This window comes from Loxodonta africana, chromosome 18 (assembly GCF_030014295.1).
Source record: "Loxodonta africana isolate mLoxAfr1 chromosome 18, mLoxAfr1.hap2, whole genome shotgun sequence".
Lineage (NCBI taxonomy): Eukaryota > Metazoa > Chordata > Mammalia > Proboscidea > Elephantidae > Loxodonta > Loxodonta africana.
This window is the reverse complement of record NC_087359.1, coordinates 32,510,622-32,522,972: the sequence shown is the minus strand read 5'-3', so window position 1 is coordinate 32,522,972 and position 12,351 is coordinate 32,510,622. Positions and strand designations below refer to the sequence as shown.

Here is a 12,351-nt window from a genome sequence, read left to right as displayed (position 1 = left end):
CTCACCGCTGGGCCCCTAAGGCACCGCCCACCAGGCGTGGTCCCGCCCAGGGAGGGCCAAGATCCCGCCAACAACGACTCCGTCCCTCCTTCCGCTGAGAAACCTGTCCCTTTTAAAGAATACGTTTACGTCAACCCGCCTTACGTATCTTTGCGTCATTAGTGCACGGCGTGAAGGCGGGACTTCCTGTCTCTGGTTCTGACAGCTTCCGGGATAAGCCGGAAGACCGGACCCTGGACAGAATCGGTGATTATCAGCCCCTCCCCCGGCCCCTGTCCGGCCCCTAAGGAAAGGCGAGTCCAGGAGCCGTCCTGGCGAAGTCAAAACAGTCTGGCCGTTTCAGGTGAGGACCTCCTTCCCCACCCAGGCCAGGTATCGATCTAAGCCCCTTTAATTTCCCATGACACCCCGCGTCCTCAAGCCCCGCCCCAACCCACCAGCCCCGCCCCTGAAGCTTGAGGGGTGTGAATGGTTTGTAACCCCCCTCACCTGATCCTACTATACCCCTCACTCGCTGGAAGAGCTGGCCTTGGGCTTAGTTGCTGGGACCGGACAGCACTTCGGCCCGGGTGGCCTCACGGACCCCTCTGTAACGCCGCTGGAATAGGGCCACCCAAACGCGGAGCCGTCGCCGCAGAAAAAGGCCTGGGTCCCCTCCTCACTTCGCGGTCAGGGCCGCTCACAGGCTGCGGAGAGAGCAAAGGCCTCTGAGGCGGGAGAAGTGGGGTCCTGCCCGGCCCTTCCGCCCGAAATTGTACTGTGTCTGTGCCAGTTGTTTTCGCCTCTCTTCGCAGCAGTTCCCTTTTCTAAAAATCGGGGTTAATGACACTAACCTGTTTACCATCAGGGTTTATTTGTGGGAGTGATAAGTAATTGCTACTATTTATTTATTGAACAACTGCGATGTGCCAAGCACTGTGCTAAGTATTTTGCTTCGATGATTTCACGTTATCTTCAGAATAACCTTATGAGGTAGGTACTATTTTTTAACCCCATTTTATTGATGAAGAGGCCAAGACTCTAAGAAAGTTGTTCAAGGTTACGTAGCTAGTAAGAGACAAGACTAGGAGTTTAATTAGTTTTTTCTGACTCCAGGACCGATGTGCTAAAGGGTTTGGAAACTATTCAGATGTTGATTTGTTCCACAAATATTTCTTGAGCAATTACTATGGCATTATGCTGGGCAGTATGGTACAAAGAGGAAATACATGTCATCCTTGTCTTCCAGGAATCTAGTGAAGAGAGATGGACAGGTAGATAAGTATAGTGACGTTTTGTAGGTGCTGTGAGAATAGTCTGGTAATGATAATTACTAGGCTGGATTTGCTTAGGGACAGCTGTGAAAGCAGAACATTCTCCAAGGGAAAGAGTAGGTACTCCAAGGAGCAAGCTAAGATCCTTCCTGCCTTGCTAAGAACGTGCCAAGGGAGAGCCTTCACAGTACAAGAAGGTAGATTGAGATATGGATTGTGAGAGCTTGAGTAGTTCTACTTGAGTAGTGGTTTTTGTAGTTGTGAGCCCATGGTGACCCAGGAGGGTGGCATTTCTGGTGTCCATCCTGTTTGGCTCCTCCAGGCTTGCCAGAAGAGTTTCAGAGGAGGCAGACATAATGTCTGCTGATGACCTCTACAGAGTTGTTTCTTCCAGTGGTCTGACTCTGCTTTCGGTGATAGGTTAATTTTCTTTGGCTCTGTGACCATGAATGAGATAGGGTTCAAATGAGACAACCTTGCAAGGGTGGCTGCACCGTGCCTCCAACAAGGCTGCAAAATAAAATACTCCAGCCTTTTGGGTCTTTCTGAAGCCACCGTGGAGGCTGTTCAGGGGGCCTATTTGTTTGTGCAAGTGATAGAAATCCTAGAGAAACTCAGGGCTCCAAGAAATAAATGTTTTCTCCTACTCACCAAAAAAGCAACAAACAGTAGCAGCCGCAGCAACAAGGCTGTGAGGTTTTCCTGACTGTCCATGCTTGTTGGGGGGTTGGGATGTGAGAGAGGATGGGTGTGGAATCTGAAAGCTGGCGTTTCATAATAGAGGCAAAGCGTAAGACCTTAGCTTTAGGTTGGGAGTCTCCCCTTCTACAGGACACAACTCCCGTTTTCCTTCAGGGCTGGGTCAGTTAGAATCTAAACAAACTAGAAACCTGGTTGCAACCCCGTAGACCCCACTGATGTTGTCCCCCTTTGTTCCTGCAGTGTGGACCCAGTCAGCAGCCAGACCATGGAGCTCTCTGACATCACTCTCATTGAGGGTGTGGGTAATGAGGTGACGGTGGTGGCAGGTGTGGTGGTACTGATTCTAGCCTTGGTCCTAGCTTGGCTTTCTACCTATGTAGCAGACAGCAGTAACAACCAGCTCTTGGGCACTATTGTGTCAGCAGGCGACACATCTGTCCTTCGCCTGGCGCATGTGGACCACCTGATGGCAGGCCAAGGCACCCCAGAGCCAACTGAACTCCCTCATCCATCAGAGGGTAATGATGAGAAGGCTGAAGAGGCTGTTGAAGGTGGAGGAGACTCCACAGGGGAGCCTGAAGCTGGGGGTGGTGTTGAGCCCAGCCTCGAGCATCTGCTGGACATTCAAGGCCTGCCCAAAAGACAAGCGGGCCCAGAGAGCAGCAGCCCAGAGGGCCTCCTGAGATCTGAGGATAGCACCTGCCTCCCTCACAGCCCCAGCCTCATCAATGTGCGGCTCAAATTCCTTAATGACACTGAGGAGCTGGCTGTGGCCAGGCCAGAGGATACTGTGGGTGCTCTGAAGAGGTGAGTGGACTGGAAAGCAGGAAGCCGTTGGTTGTACCTTGTCCCCCAACCCTTGGTCACCTCTGACGAAGCTGGTATAGATGTAGGAGCAGCAGGGAAGTGTCAGGTCCAGCTTCTACCAAGGGTGGGTGGGGTACTGCCTTGGAAATCTACTCTTCAGTTTTCCCCCACTGCCCTGCTTTGTTGGTCCAGGCTAGTTGGCCTTCTCATTCCTCGCCCTCTGTCTTTCCTCCTCTCTCTGTCATCCTCATAGCAAATACTTCCCTGGACAAGAGAGCCAGATGAAACTGATCTACCAGGGCCGCTTGCTGCAGGACCCAGCCCGTACACTGCGTTCTCTGAACATTACCGACAACTGTGTGATTCACTGCCACCGCTCACCCCCAGGGTCAGCTGTTCCGGGCCCCTCAGCCTCCCTGGCTGCCTCCTCCACTAGTGAGCCACCCAGCCTCGGCGTCAATGTGGGCAGTCTCATGGTGCCTGTGTTTGTGGTGCTGTTGGGTGTGGTCTGGTACTTCCGTATCAATTACCGCCAGTTCTTCACAGCACCTGCCACTGTCTCCCTTGTGGGAGTCACTGTCTTCTTCAGCTTCCTAGTATTTGGGATGTATGGACGATAAGGACATAGGGAGAAAATGAAAGGCATGGTCTTCCTCCTCTATGGCCTCCCCCCTTTCCTGGCCAGAGCTGGTCCCGAGGGCCTGGGAGTGGGGGGTGGAAACGATGTGGGTGCCCCCTCCATAGGACACAGGAGGCAGGTGTGGTGCCTCTTCATGTCCACGAGGGTACAAGTATCCCCTCTGTGCAAGCACAACTCAGGTAGAAATGAGGATGACACCTTCCCTCACTTTTTAGGATCTTAAAGCAGTTCAGAGCTGGTGGCCCAGCTCAGTGGGGAGGCTGGGCTCTGAGGATTCCCTCCCAGCTGTGGCCCTGGCTTTCCCTGGTGTCCTGCATGTCTGCTCCCCAGCCCCCAGGGCCACCTGCCAGGGCAGCTCTGCATGGCTCCAGAATACTTCTGTAGGGAGCCTGGAGTATCCTTCAATTACTTAGTGACTATCGATCTTTTGAGACTAAAATGACACAGGCAGGAATGAAGATTGTGCCAGCTTTCCCTGTAGGCACCTAGCTACCCCCACCTTCTTCCACCCTTATAGCAGGAATAGGGTGTTCTCCATGTTCTGGACAGTTTCCAGTGTTCTCCCTTTTTCTTAAAGCATTTTGCTTGCTTTTTTTTTTTTTTTTTTAATAGTCCTTTAAAGAGCCCAGTCAGGAAGGGGGTTGGGGCACAGAGCCAAGCCCCCAGCATTGGGAGAGGCCAGGCCACAGCTGCTGCTACCCTAGGCCTAAGGCTGTAAGCAAGACAGCACTGGCCCTCAGCCAGTGTCCTACCCTGCCCAGCTCCAAGGACGAGCTCCATATGGAGCACTGGGCCCCAGGCCCTTGCCTCTGGGGCTCTTGGATGGAGGGTCAGTGTCTGTGGTTGAATAAAGTTCCGTTCTGTGGCTGTGGAGCCTCTGTCTGTGACAGTAAGAAAATGGCTTTGCTCTCCCCCCAGCAACATGGTAATGAGGGTGGGTAGGCCGGGCTACCAACGGGAGATGCAGTTTATTTACACCAGCAGCCATGGGGGCGGGGGAATACACAGCGTTTACAAAGTTAGCTACCTGTACAGGATGGATTACATATGCAAAAATAAAATTCTCAAGACCACAGGACAGTGTGAGCCCCACCCCCCCTCCCCCAATGACCCCAGCATGCGGTAATGCCAGGCGGGTGGCCCCTGGGCATGCGGGGGGGAGTGATGCATGGAAGGAAAAGCCACCGGCCATGGAAATCAGTACAGAACCCCCCCACACACACTTAGACACATGATAGGATACAGGGTGGACGACACCTAGCCGGGGGGTGGGAAGGATGGGCATTGAAACCCACACAGCCTGCTGTTAAGAGGGGAGTGGGGAGCTCCTAGCCCCAGTTCAACTACATGGTAGGGGGGCGCTCTCCCCAAAAGGAAAGGGGGTTCCCTCAGGGTCCCTGCTGGACCAAGCCCATCTCTTACCCAGCCTGGGCAGGGGGCTCTGCCCTGAGGGCGGACCAAGGAACAATGGGGAAGTTGATGTGGACAAACCAGTTCCCAAACTACTTCCCACTTCTCCCTCCTCCAGCCAGAAGGGGGAAAGGGAGAGGCCAGAGGGGAAAGGGTATATTAGGGCCTGAGCTGCAGCTGCCTCTCAGAAGGGAGAGTGGCCTGTGGCCTTCCTCCCTTCACCTTCAACCTACTCCCAAGACTTCCTTTGGAAGCAGGCTGGAGGCTTGCTGAGATCCTCCTTTCCCTCTGGCTTCCCCTTAGAGGGAGAAGGTTATGAAGGGTCAAAAGCAGGGGAGCCCAGGCCCCAGGATGTACCCTAACTCCTGCTAAAATTTGCTTGGCGTTTTAAAAAATAATCACAATTCTGGGGTTAAAAACCAATTTGTAACCAGGCATCAGCCACAATCAGAACAACCCCAGGGGGGAAAATGGGGTTCCAGACAGCGTATTAGGGCCCTATCTCTGTTGTTCCCTTAACTCTCTAGTCCAACCAGTCCTGGGTACTAGAATGGCTCCTCCTGGGAGGAGGGGCAGGGGACATTTCCAGCGAGTGCCAGCGAACATGGCTCAGGGTCACTAACTCCATCCCTGTCAGTCAGCTCTGCTCCCAGCCCAGACTACTGTCCTATAGCTTGGCTCCTGAAGTGGCAGTGCCCACTGGAGGTGGGACAGTAAATCTCAGGATGTAGACCAGGCAGGTGGGCACACTGGCATGAGAGCCCCACAGAGGAGCAATACCTAGGCATGACACCCCTTCCTCCACTAACAACCCAGAGCACAGAGAATACCCTCTCTTCCCACCCTACTCCTAAGCAAAGGGGGGAGGCACAAGGTCAGGATTTCCTCAGAGCCCCGAACCACGAGTACAGAATAAATAACTTAAAAGCGGCCAAGGGAAGGGGAAAGAGGGCAGACTTCAGAGGCAGGAGCATAGAGAGAGGAACTGAAGCTGATCAAGGTGGAAGAGGGGGTAGCAAGCAGCAGCTGGGAACTTGGGCTGCCCCAGTAGGGCAATAGGGCAGGGTAGGCAGGAGGAACATGGGGCCACCCCAGGAGGGCGAGGCTGGGCCCCTTCCTGGGGCAGGGAATGAGGTAAGAAAACATTTCAAATAAAGCAGCACCGTTCCCTCTCACCTTGGGGCCCCACTCCTCACCAGCCCTGGGGCAGGGGAGAAAGGTAGGGTGGGGAGTAATTTTGATACACAGCTCCCTCTTCCTACCCTCCCCTTTCCCATTCCTTGAAGCTGCAGAGGCACAAGGACAGCTCCGGCTGCCAAGGAGGCCCATGGGGACTGAGGGGAAAGGGCTGCCCCTGTAAGGGGCAGGGAAGGTGGCGGCAGTTCTGGACGCCTACCTCAGCAGACAGCACTCTGTGCCTGCCTACCCCTAGGAATGGGGGCATCTGATAGGATTCTGCACACAGACAGGACACGGCCCAGCCCTGCCCCTCAGCTCCAAGCACCGGACCCATTCACATTGCTGAGGGCAGCTGGGGGAAGCCCCCTCCAGGCTCAGCTTCCAACCCACAGCCTCCCGGGCAGCCACAATGCCCCTCGGCAGGGCGTAGTCCAGTTCCTGGGGTGGGGGGCAGGCAGTGCCCTGGCACAGTGCCCAAGCCAGGCCCCTGGCCTGGCTGGACATCCAGTAACTCACAGAATAAATAGGAAAGCTGTCTCCCCACCAAACTTATGTCCAAGGCATAATATGTCCAGGTCTGAGTCCTGTACGCCGAGGGTTCGTGCTCCGTTGCAGAGGACCCTGCCACCCCCCAGGGGTGCATAATTGGATCCTCTGCCTGCCTGGCCCACCAAGCTTCCCATGCCCAAACCCCCAGCAGCCGTCCATTTGCCAGGCTCTGCCACCTGGGTGGGGGTTGGGAGAGAGGGCTCTGCTCAGCCAAAGGCTATCCCTTGCACCCAAGTCAGTTGATGTCATCATAGATGCTGGGCGTTGGGGGTGCCGGTGGCTTTGGCTTCTTTTTCTTGTTCGAGCCCAGGCTGGAGGCAGTCCCTACCAGGCTCAGATGGGATTTCTTTTTCTTGGTCTTCCGTGACTCAGAGCTGTTGGTACCTGAAGATAAAGAGAAATAAGAGATGAGCGTCAGAGGACAGGGCTGTGGCAGAAAAAGGGGTGCCCCTGCCCCTTCTGTCAGAGGCCCAGCTGTCTCACATACCTAGACCCCATCCCTGATTCTCACTCGTCTTGGAGGAGCCCGAATCAGAGGGTGAGAGGTCAGAGGAGCCATCCCACTGAAGCCGGCTGATCAGGGCCTGGCTGTCCGTCATGTCAAAGCTGTCGTTATCCAGCGAGCTCTCGACCTCTGGAAGGACGCTAAAAATGGGAGAAGCCAAAGAATGGCTTCAGAGATCCTGATCAGCCTCCAAACCCACAACCCCCAGCCCTTCTTGGAGGGTCACTTACGCTGAGGACCCGAGGAAATAAATCCGCACAGCTCTCCGCTGCTCATCTGTGTGCTGGGGACAGCGTAGGGACCTGGAGAGGAGAGAATGGTCAGACCTTGGCAAGTGGGGGAATACCTGAGGAACTCAGGTGCAGTCCTTCCCCTCGGGAGAAGCAGAAGGAATGGCTGCAGGGAAGGGATGTATGATGAGCCCCTAGATTGTGGCCTGAGACCTAACTGGAAGAGGAGGGGAGGGGGAGAGGGAGTCCCACTGCTCAAGTCCAGGGGGACTCCCAGCACATGCCCAGGGTGAGTGTGCAGAGGGCCCCCTGGCCCCCTTTCTAGGTTCTGTGCTCACCTTGTGCACATCTTCTTGGTGTGTTCAGAAATCACCCCACATTGCTGGAAGAGGAATATAAGCTGAAAGGAGGGATGAGGCGGAACCTACTCTAGAAACTAGATATTCCCTTCTGTACAAATGCTAGATTGCACAAGCAGAAATGGCCCCCAGGTGTCCAGAGCAGATGGTCCCAGACCACTATTGGCCAGGAAACCTAATTCCAAAGAGGGAACACTATGGTCCTGACTGCTGTCACCCGCCTCCTCGAGGGCCTTGACCATTATCTGGGGCTCCAGCCCACTTCCAAGGGCCTCCCCTTCCCTGGACCCTCACCGTGGTGAGCAGGCTTCGCAGCTCCTCTGGCCCCAGGGTCTCATAGCTGATCCCAGTTGAGTTGTTATACTGAGAGAGAACCAGAGACGTAGGTTAGACGGGCAGACAAAATAGGGGTGGGAGTGGAGAATCAGTCTCTCTCTTTCATTCCTTTCTAAATGAGAAGTCTTTAGGACTGCCTAGAAGTTTTTCAAGTAAATCCTTCCACCCTACCTGCATATGGGTGGGGGGTGGGCCCGTGAAGAACATAAATATATAAGGCTTAAATCATCCAACTAGTGCTTCTAACTGTCAGCATTCTGATTCCCTAACAAATAGCTCGCTTCCCCAATTGCCCAAATCTCAATCAACTTCCAACAAAGAGAATGAAAGGGAGCCTAAGAGGGGCAGCCTCTACTCACCTTAAAAGGATCCGAATTGCTAAGTTCCCCTGAAGAAGAAAAAAGAAGGGGAAGGGTGTTTGATGCAGAGGTACAGACAGAGAACCCTGAAAATAACCAGAGAGGAAGTGGGGGTGACAGAAGGATCATAGGCCCTCCCTCAATACCCTTGTTCCTCCAGGCCCCCACCTCCACCCCCCAGCAATGAGTCCCAGAAGATACAGCTTGAAGCACTCCCGTTTTTCTAGCCCACTTACCATTTTTGTGTTTTAAAGACTTGGATCTTCGAGGGGAATTGGGGTTCTGGAATGGGAGATACCATAGCTTTGGGGAAAGGGTAACGATAAGGGGAAGCCGAGAACCCAGGGAAGGAAAAAAGATTTGACAAAGAAACATCCTCAAATTCTTACTCTTCCTCCCCAGTAAGACCCACCTACCCATATTCCCTTCCGCTTCCCCGAGGCCTCTGCTGCCCTCCTGCCCACTACAGACACCCTCCTCCCGAACCCAGAAAGGCCCCCAGTGACCTTAGACTTGAGTCAAGATACCCTTGAGAGGACTCCCTGCCCAAAGGGGAGGGTATCTGTCCTTCGCCCAAATTTCCCTCATGTTTGCCCCAGCTCTCACCTTGTCTGATTTTCTCTTCTTGGCTGTACAGAACAAAATGATAAAGAATACCGTTATTTTCAGCTTCCAGTCTAAGACTACATAAAGAAAAGTGCAAAATTCACTCTTCCCCCCATTATTCAAGACAAAAACCTACTGCCGCCGTATACCCAATCACTGCCTGTCCACATCCCCCTCAAAGCCACCAAGATTCCCCACATCCCCAAACACCTTTCTTCTCCGAGCCATAGGACCAGTCGTTGTCATTGATGTCATCGTTATCCTCTTGGTCACTCTCAGACTTGTTCATATTGTTGCTATTGGCAATCCTGCCAAGAGTAGGGAAGGGAAAAGAGTCAAGGCCCCTCTGCCCTCGCTTTCAGAGGTAGAGTAGAGCATGTAGGACCGAGTACAAACCACCCTCTGTAGCCTACAAATGCTGAGAACGACATCATAGTGCAGGCTGCACAAGGGGAGCAACTGTGGTTCGAGTAGGGAAAGTGACCCTCACCGGCGGTTGGCGATGCGGCTGCTGTTCCGACCCATTCCCAGGCACTTCTCCAGATGGGGAGCAAAGCGGGAGGCAGCAATGCTGCGGCTACAATTGGGGCAAACACACTCCTTGCTCTTCCACTGGTTGAAAACCTGTCCAAAGATGTCCAATCCCGGCTGGTCCACAATCTCTGGGGACAGGAGAGGCGTAGCGATCAGGGTGGGCAGGGTACCCTCCCCTCTTATCCCCACCCGTGGCCTTAAGGCCTCTTCAAATGCCCCGCCTCAGCTCCGGGGTGTACATCTAGTGCAGCAGCATCGGGAGAAGGAAGCTCGAGCACTCCCAGGGCAAAGCTAGACTGCTCTCCTTTGACCCGGAAGCTCACCAAAATCCTTCATGCTCTCAGGGTCCGTGTCATCCAGGAAGAAGTAGCCACACTTGACAGCCCGGTGTACCTCAAAGCAGAATCCCAAACAAGAATCCTCGACCAGGTCCGCATATATCTCCTGAGCGATGGCCTGGGTCCCAGGGGAGAACATCCACGGTCACAAGAGTCACAGCCCCCTGGACTAGTCGTGACTCTCACCAACTAAATCTCCTGCCACCTCACCCTGGCCAAAAATAATCCTTTCTTTGCCATTTTCCCCATCTTGACTTTGTGTTCTTTCTTCTTCCCGGATCCTTGGGCCTTTTCGGCTGACTATTCCCTTTAAGAAACAAAGCTGACTACCCAAATTCCTCTTTGGTGTGGATGCCAGATATAGCGACGTAGAGACATCAAGAGAAAGAACTAGAGGCACACGTGGGGGAGCCCTCACCTCTAGTTTGCTGTTATCCAGGCCAGACAAAGACATTTCCTCCATTTTCATTTGTAAACTCTTGTGGAGACGGCACTCTGACTGTTCATAGCACAGCGGGCGGCAACACGGCTGTACACATGGGGGGGTGGGCGTTGGTATGAGTCCAAGGTACCTCTGAAGACTGCCACCTCCCCTCCCACCTAAGCCCATAGCTTAATCCTGGCACCAGGGTCTCTCCTACCCCAAGGCCCAGGCTCACTAATTCTGGATGGTCCTCCAGGGCTTGGAAACCCAAAGGTGGCCTAGTCCTTCCCAGGCCTGAGCTTAGGCTCTGGACTCTTTATCTACTGCCAATCAGATCTAGCTCTATAGGAGGCAGCAGCTCACCCCAGGTCCCCAAAACTCAAACCCCTCTTTGATACCCATGGTGCAATGCAGCAGGGGGAGGAGAAGGAACTCTAAGGCCTCAAAGCAAACCCACAGGGTGTGGCAAAGAACTGCACAGACTCCTAAATACACCCCCCCTTCCCTAAAGGCTCTCCTCAGAGTCACCTCTGCTTTCAGCCGGGATGTCCACTTGGGGGGGTACTGCTACCAGAAGTAGAAATGGTCCTAGGCCCCTACAACCTTCACCCCACTCTGCCTTCTCTTAAAATAAGCCTACCACTAAGGGAGGGGAACAGAGCCCACAGAAGCCCAGTGCTAAGGGGCATTTCTAACCACTGTGAGCAAGAGGGGGGTGGCCCGGTGGGATGGCATGCCAGGAGTGGGCACTCCCCTTACCTGTTCTTCTTTTAGATAACCACCCTCCCTCCCTCAGGACCAGCCCGGAAGTCTCTCTAAGAGCCTCAAAGTCCAGGAACCCCCACCAAAGGATTCAGAAACAACGCCCCGAGTCCGGGGCCCCTCTCAGCGGAGGGTACGAGTTTGAGGAGCTGCCGGCCTAGAGTGGGGTGGGGATTGACAAATGAGCCAGGGGCACTGGGGAGGATAGGAGGCCGGGCCTCGGCTCTTCCCCCGTCCCTGCGGCACTGCTGCTGCATCATACCGACTGGGGGGAGGAGAGCCGAGCCGCCGGAGGCCAGCGCCGGTCCGGGACAGCCCGACCCCCAGAGAGTAGGCAGAGTGGGACGCGTCCCGGCCCCTCTCCTTCCCTGCCCGCCGACAGCTCCGGCCGGCCGGGGAGGGAGTCCGGGAGGGTGTCTCTATTGTCCGGGGGGCTGGGGCCTGGCTCCCTAACAAAGGCCCCGCGCCCCCTCCCCGGCTGGCCCTGCCCCGCCCAAGGGGGACCCAGACAGGGGGAAAGCAGGGGGCCCGGGCCGGGCCGGGAAGCCGGGCGTTTCCGCGTCGGCCCGGGGGGAGGGGAAGGGGCGCTGACCCAGACCTGGGGGGAGGGGGCCCAAGCCCCGCCTCGGGCCCCGCCCCCCGCAGGCCCCTCCCCCGTCCCCGTCTCCGTCCCGTACTCACCCCGCCCGGGGGGCCGCGCCGGGGCCCGGCGGCCTCTCAGGGCCGCGTCCTCCGGCGGCGGCGGCGGCGGCGGCTGCTCCGGAGCCCCATGTCCGTCGGTCCGTCCTCGCCTCTCCCCGGGGCCCAGGGCCCGGGGCCGGGGGGTCGGGCTGCCCCCCCGCCTCGCCGCCTCACCGGGCGGCCATGGCCCCTTCCCCTCCCTTCTCGTCCCGTCGCCGCCTCCTCCTCCTCACCTCACCCCGCCCGCGCGCAGTCCGCGCGCCGTCCGCGCGCCCCTCCCCCCGCCCCCCACTCCAGCCCGCCTCTCCCGGGCGGGGGGTGCGGCGCGAGCCCGGAGCGCGCGCGCGTGCCGCGACCGGAGGATGGATGGATGGAGCGAGCGAGAACGCGAACGTGCGCGCGCGCGCCCCTCTCCCCCTCCCTCCGCGCGGGCGCGAGGCCAAGCGCGAGCGCGCTCCAACCTCCTCCTCTTCCTCCTCCCGCCCCTCCTCAACACCCCGCCCCCGCCCTCCCTTCCTCTTCCTTCTTTCGCTTTCGCGCGCCCAGCGGCTGCTCGCGCCTGCTAGAAGGGCCCGAGCGCGTGCATCTGCCCCGCGGCCGCAGCTCGGCAGCATTTGCTCCAGGGGGCGGGGACCGGGCGGGGAGGAGGGGCGCCACGCCGCCGTCCAAAGTACCGG

At 56.4% G+C, this 12,351-nt stretch overlaps 2 protein-coding genes across 10 annotated transcripts; one reads left to right on the top strand and one right to left on the bottom strand.

Moving 5' to 3' along the window:
* The first annotated feature begins 204 nt into the window (after positions 1-204).
* TMUB2 (transmembrane and ubiquitin like domain containing 2) lies at positions 205-4,269 on the top strand. 3 transcript variants are annotated; one of them, XM_023553742.2, is made up of 4 exons: positions 205-343; positions 848-972; positions 2,196-2,762; positions 3,016-4,269. In XM_023553742.2, exons 2-4 carry the CDS (start codon positions 938-940, stop codon positions 3,380-3,382), a joined length of 969 nt encoding a protein of 322 aa, XP_023409510.1. In that variant the 5' UTR covers positions 205-343; positions 848-937; the 3' UTR covers positions 3,383-4,269. The 3 variants fall into 3 exon arrangements, with proteins under 3 accessions (XP_023409510.1, XP_010592813.1, XP_003414332.1); XM_010594511.3 differs by lacking the exon at positions 848-972 and having other exon boundaries at positions 206-343; XM_003414284.4 differs by lacking the exon at positions 205-343 and having other exon boundaries at positions 350-972.
* An 82-nt stretch (positions 4,270-4,351) lies between these two features.
* On the bottom strand, positions 4,352-11,731 carry ATXN7L3 (ataxin 7 like 3). 7 transcript variants are annotated; one of them, XM_064270289.1, is made up of 13 exons: positions 11,675-11,731; positions 10,226-10,336; positions 9,793-9,925; positions 9,426-9,597; positions 9,146-9,243; positions 8,936-8,958; positions 8,566-8,632; positions 8,330-8,415; positions 7,929-7,997; positions 7,614-7,657; positions 7,276-7,347; positions 7,028-7,185; positions 4,352-6,924 (listed from the first exon to the last, which is right to left on the bottom strand). In XM_064270289.1, exons 2-13 carry the CDS (start codon positions 10,274-10,276, stop codon positions 6,776-6,778), a joined length of 1,122 nt encoding a protein of 373 aa, XP_064126359.1. In that variant the 5' UTR covers positions 10,277-10,336; positions 11,675-11,731; the 3' UTR covers positions 4,352-6,775. The 7 variants fall into 7 exon arrangements, with proteins under 7 accessions (XP_064126359.1, XP_064126360.1, XP_010592812.1 ...); XM_064270290.1 differs by lacking the exon at positions 11,675-11,731 and adding an exon at positions 10,018-10,114 and having other exon boundaries at positions 10,226-11,539; XM_010594510.3 differs by lacking the exon at positions 11,675-11,731 and adding an exon at positions 10,760-11,537.
* Between the last annotated feature and the right edge of the window lie 620 nt (positions 11,732-12,351).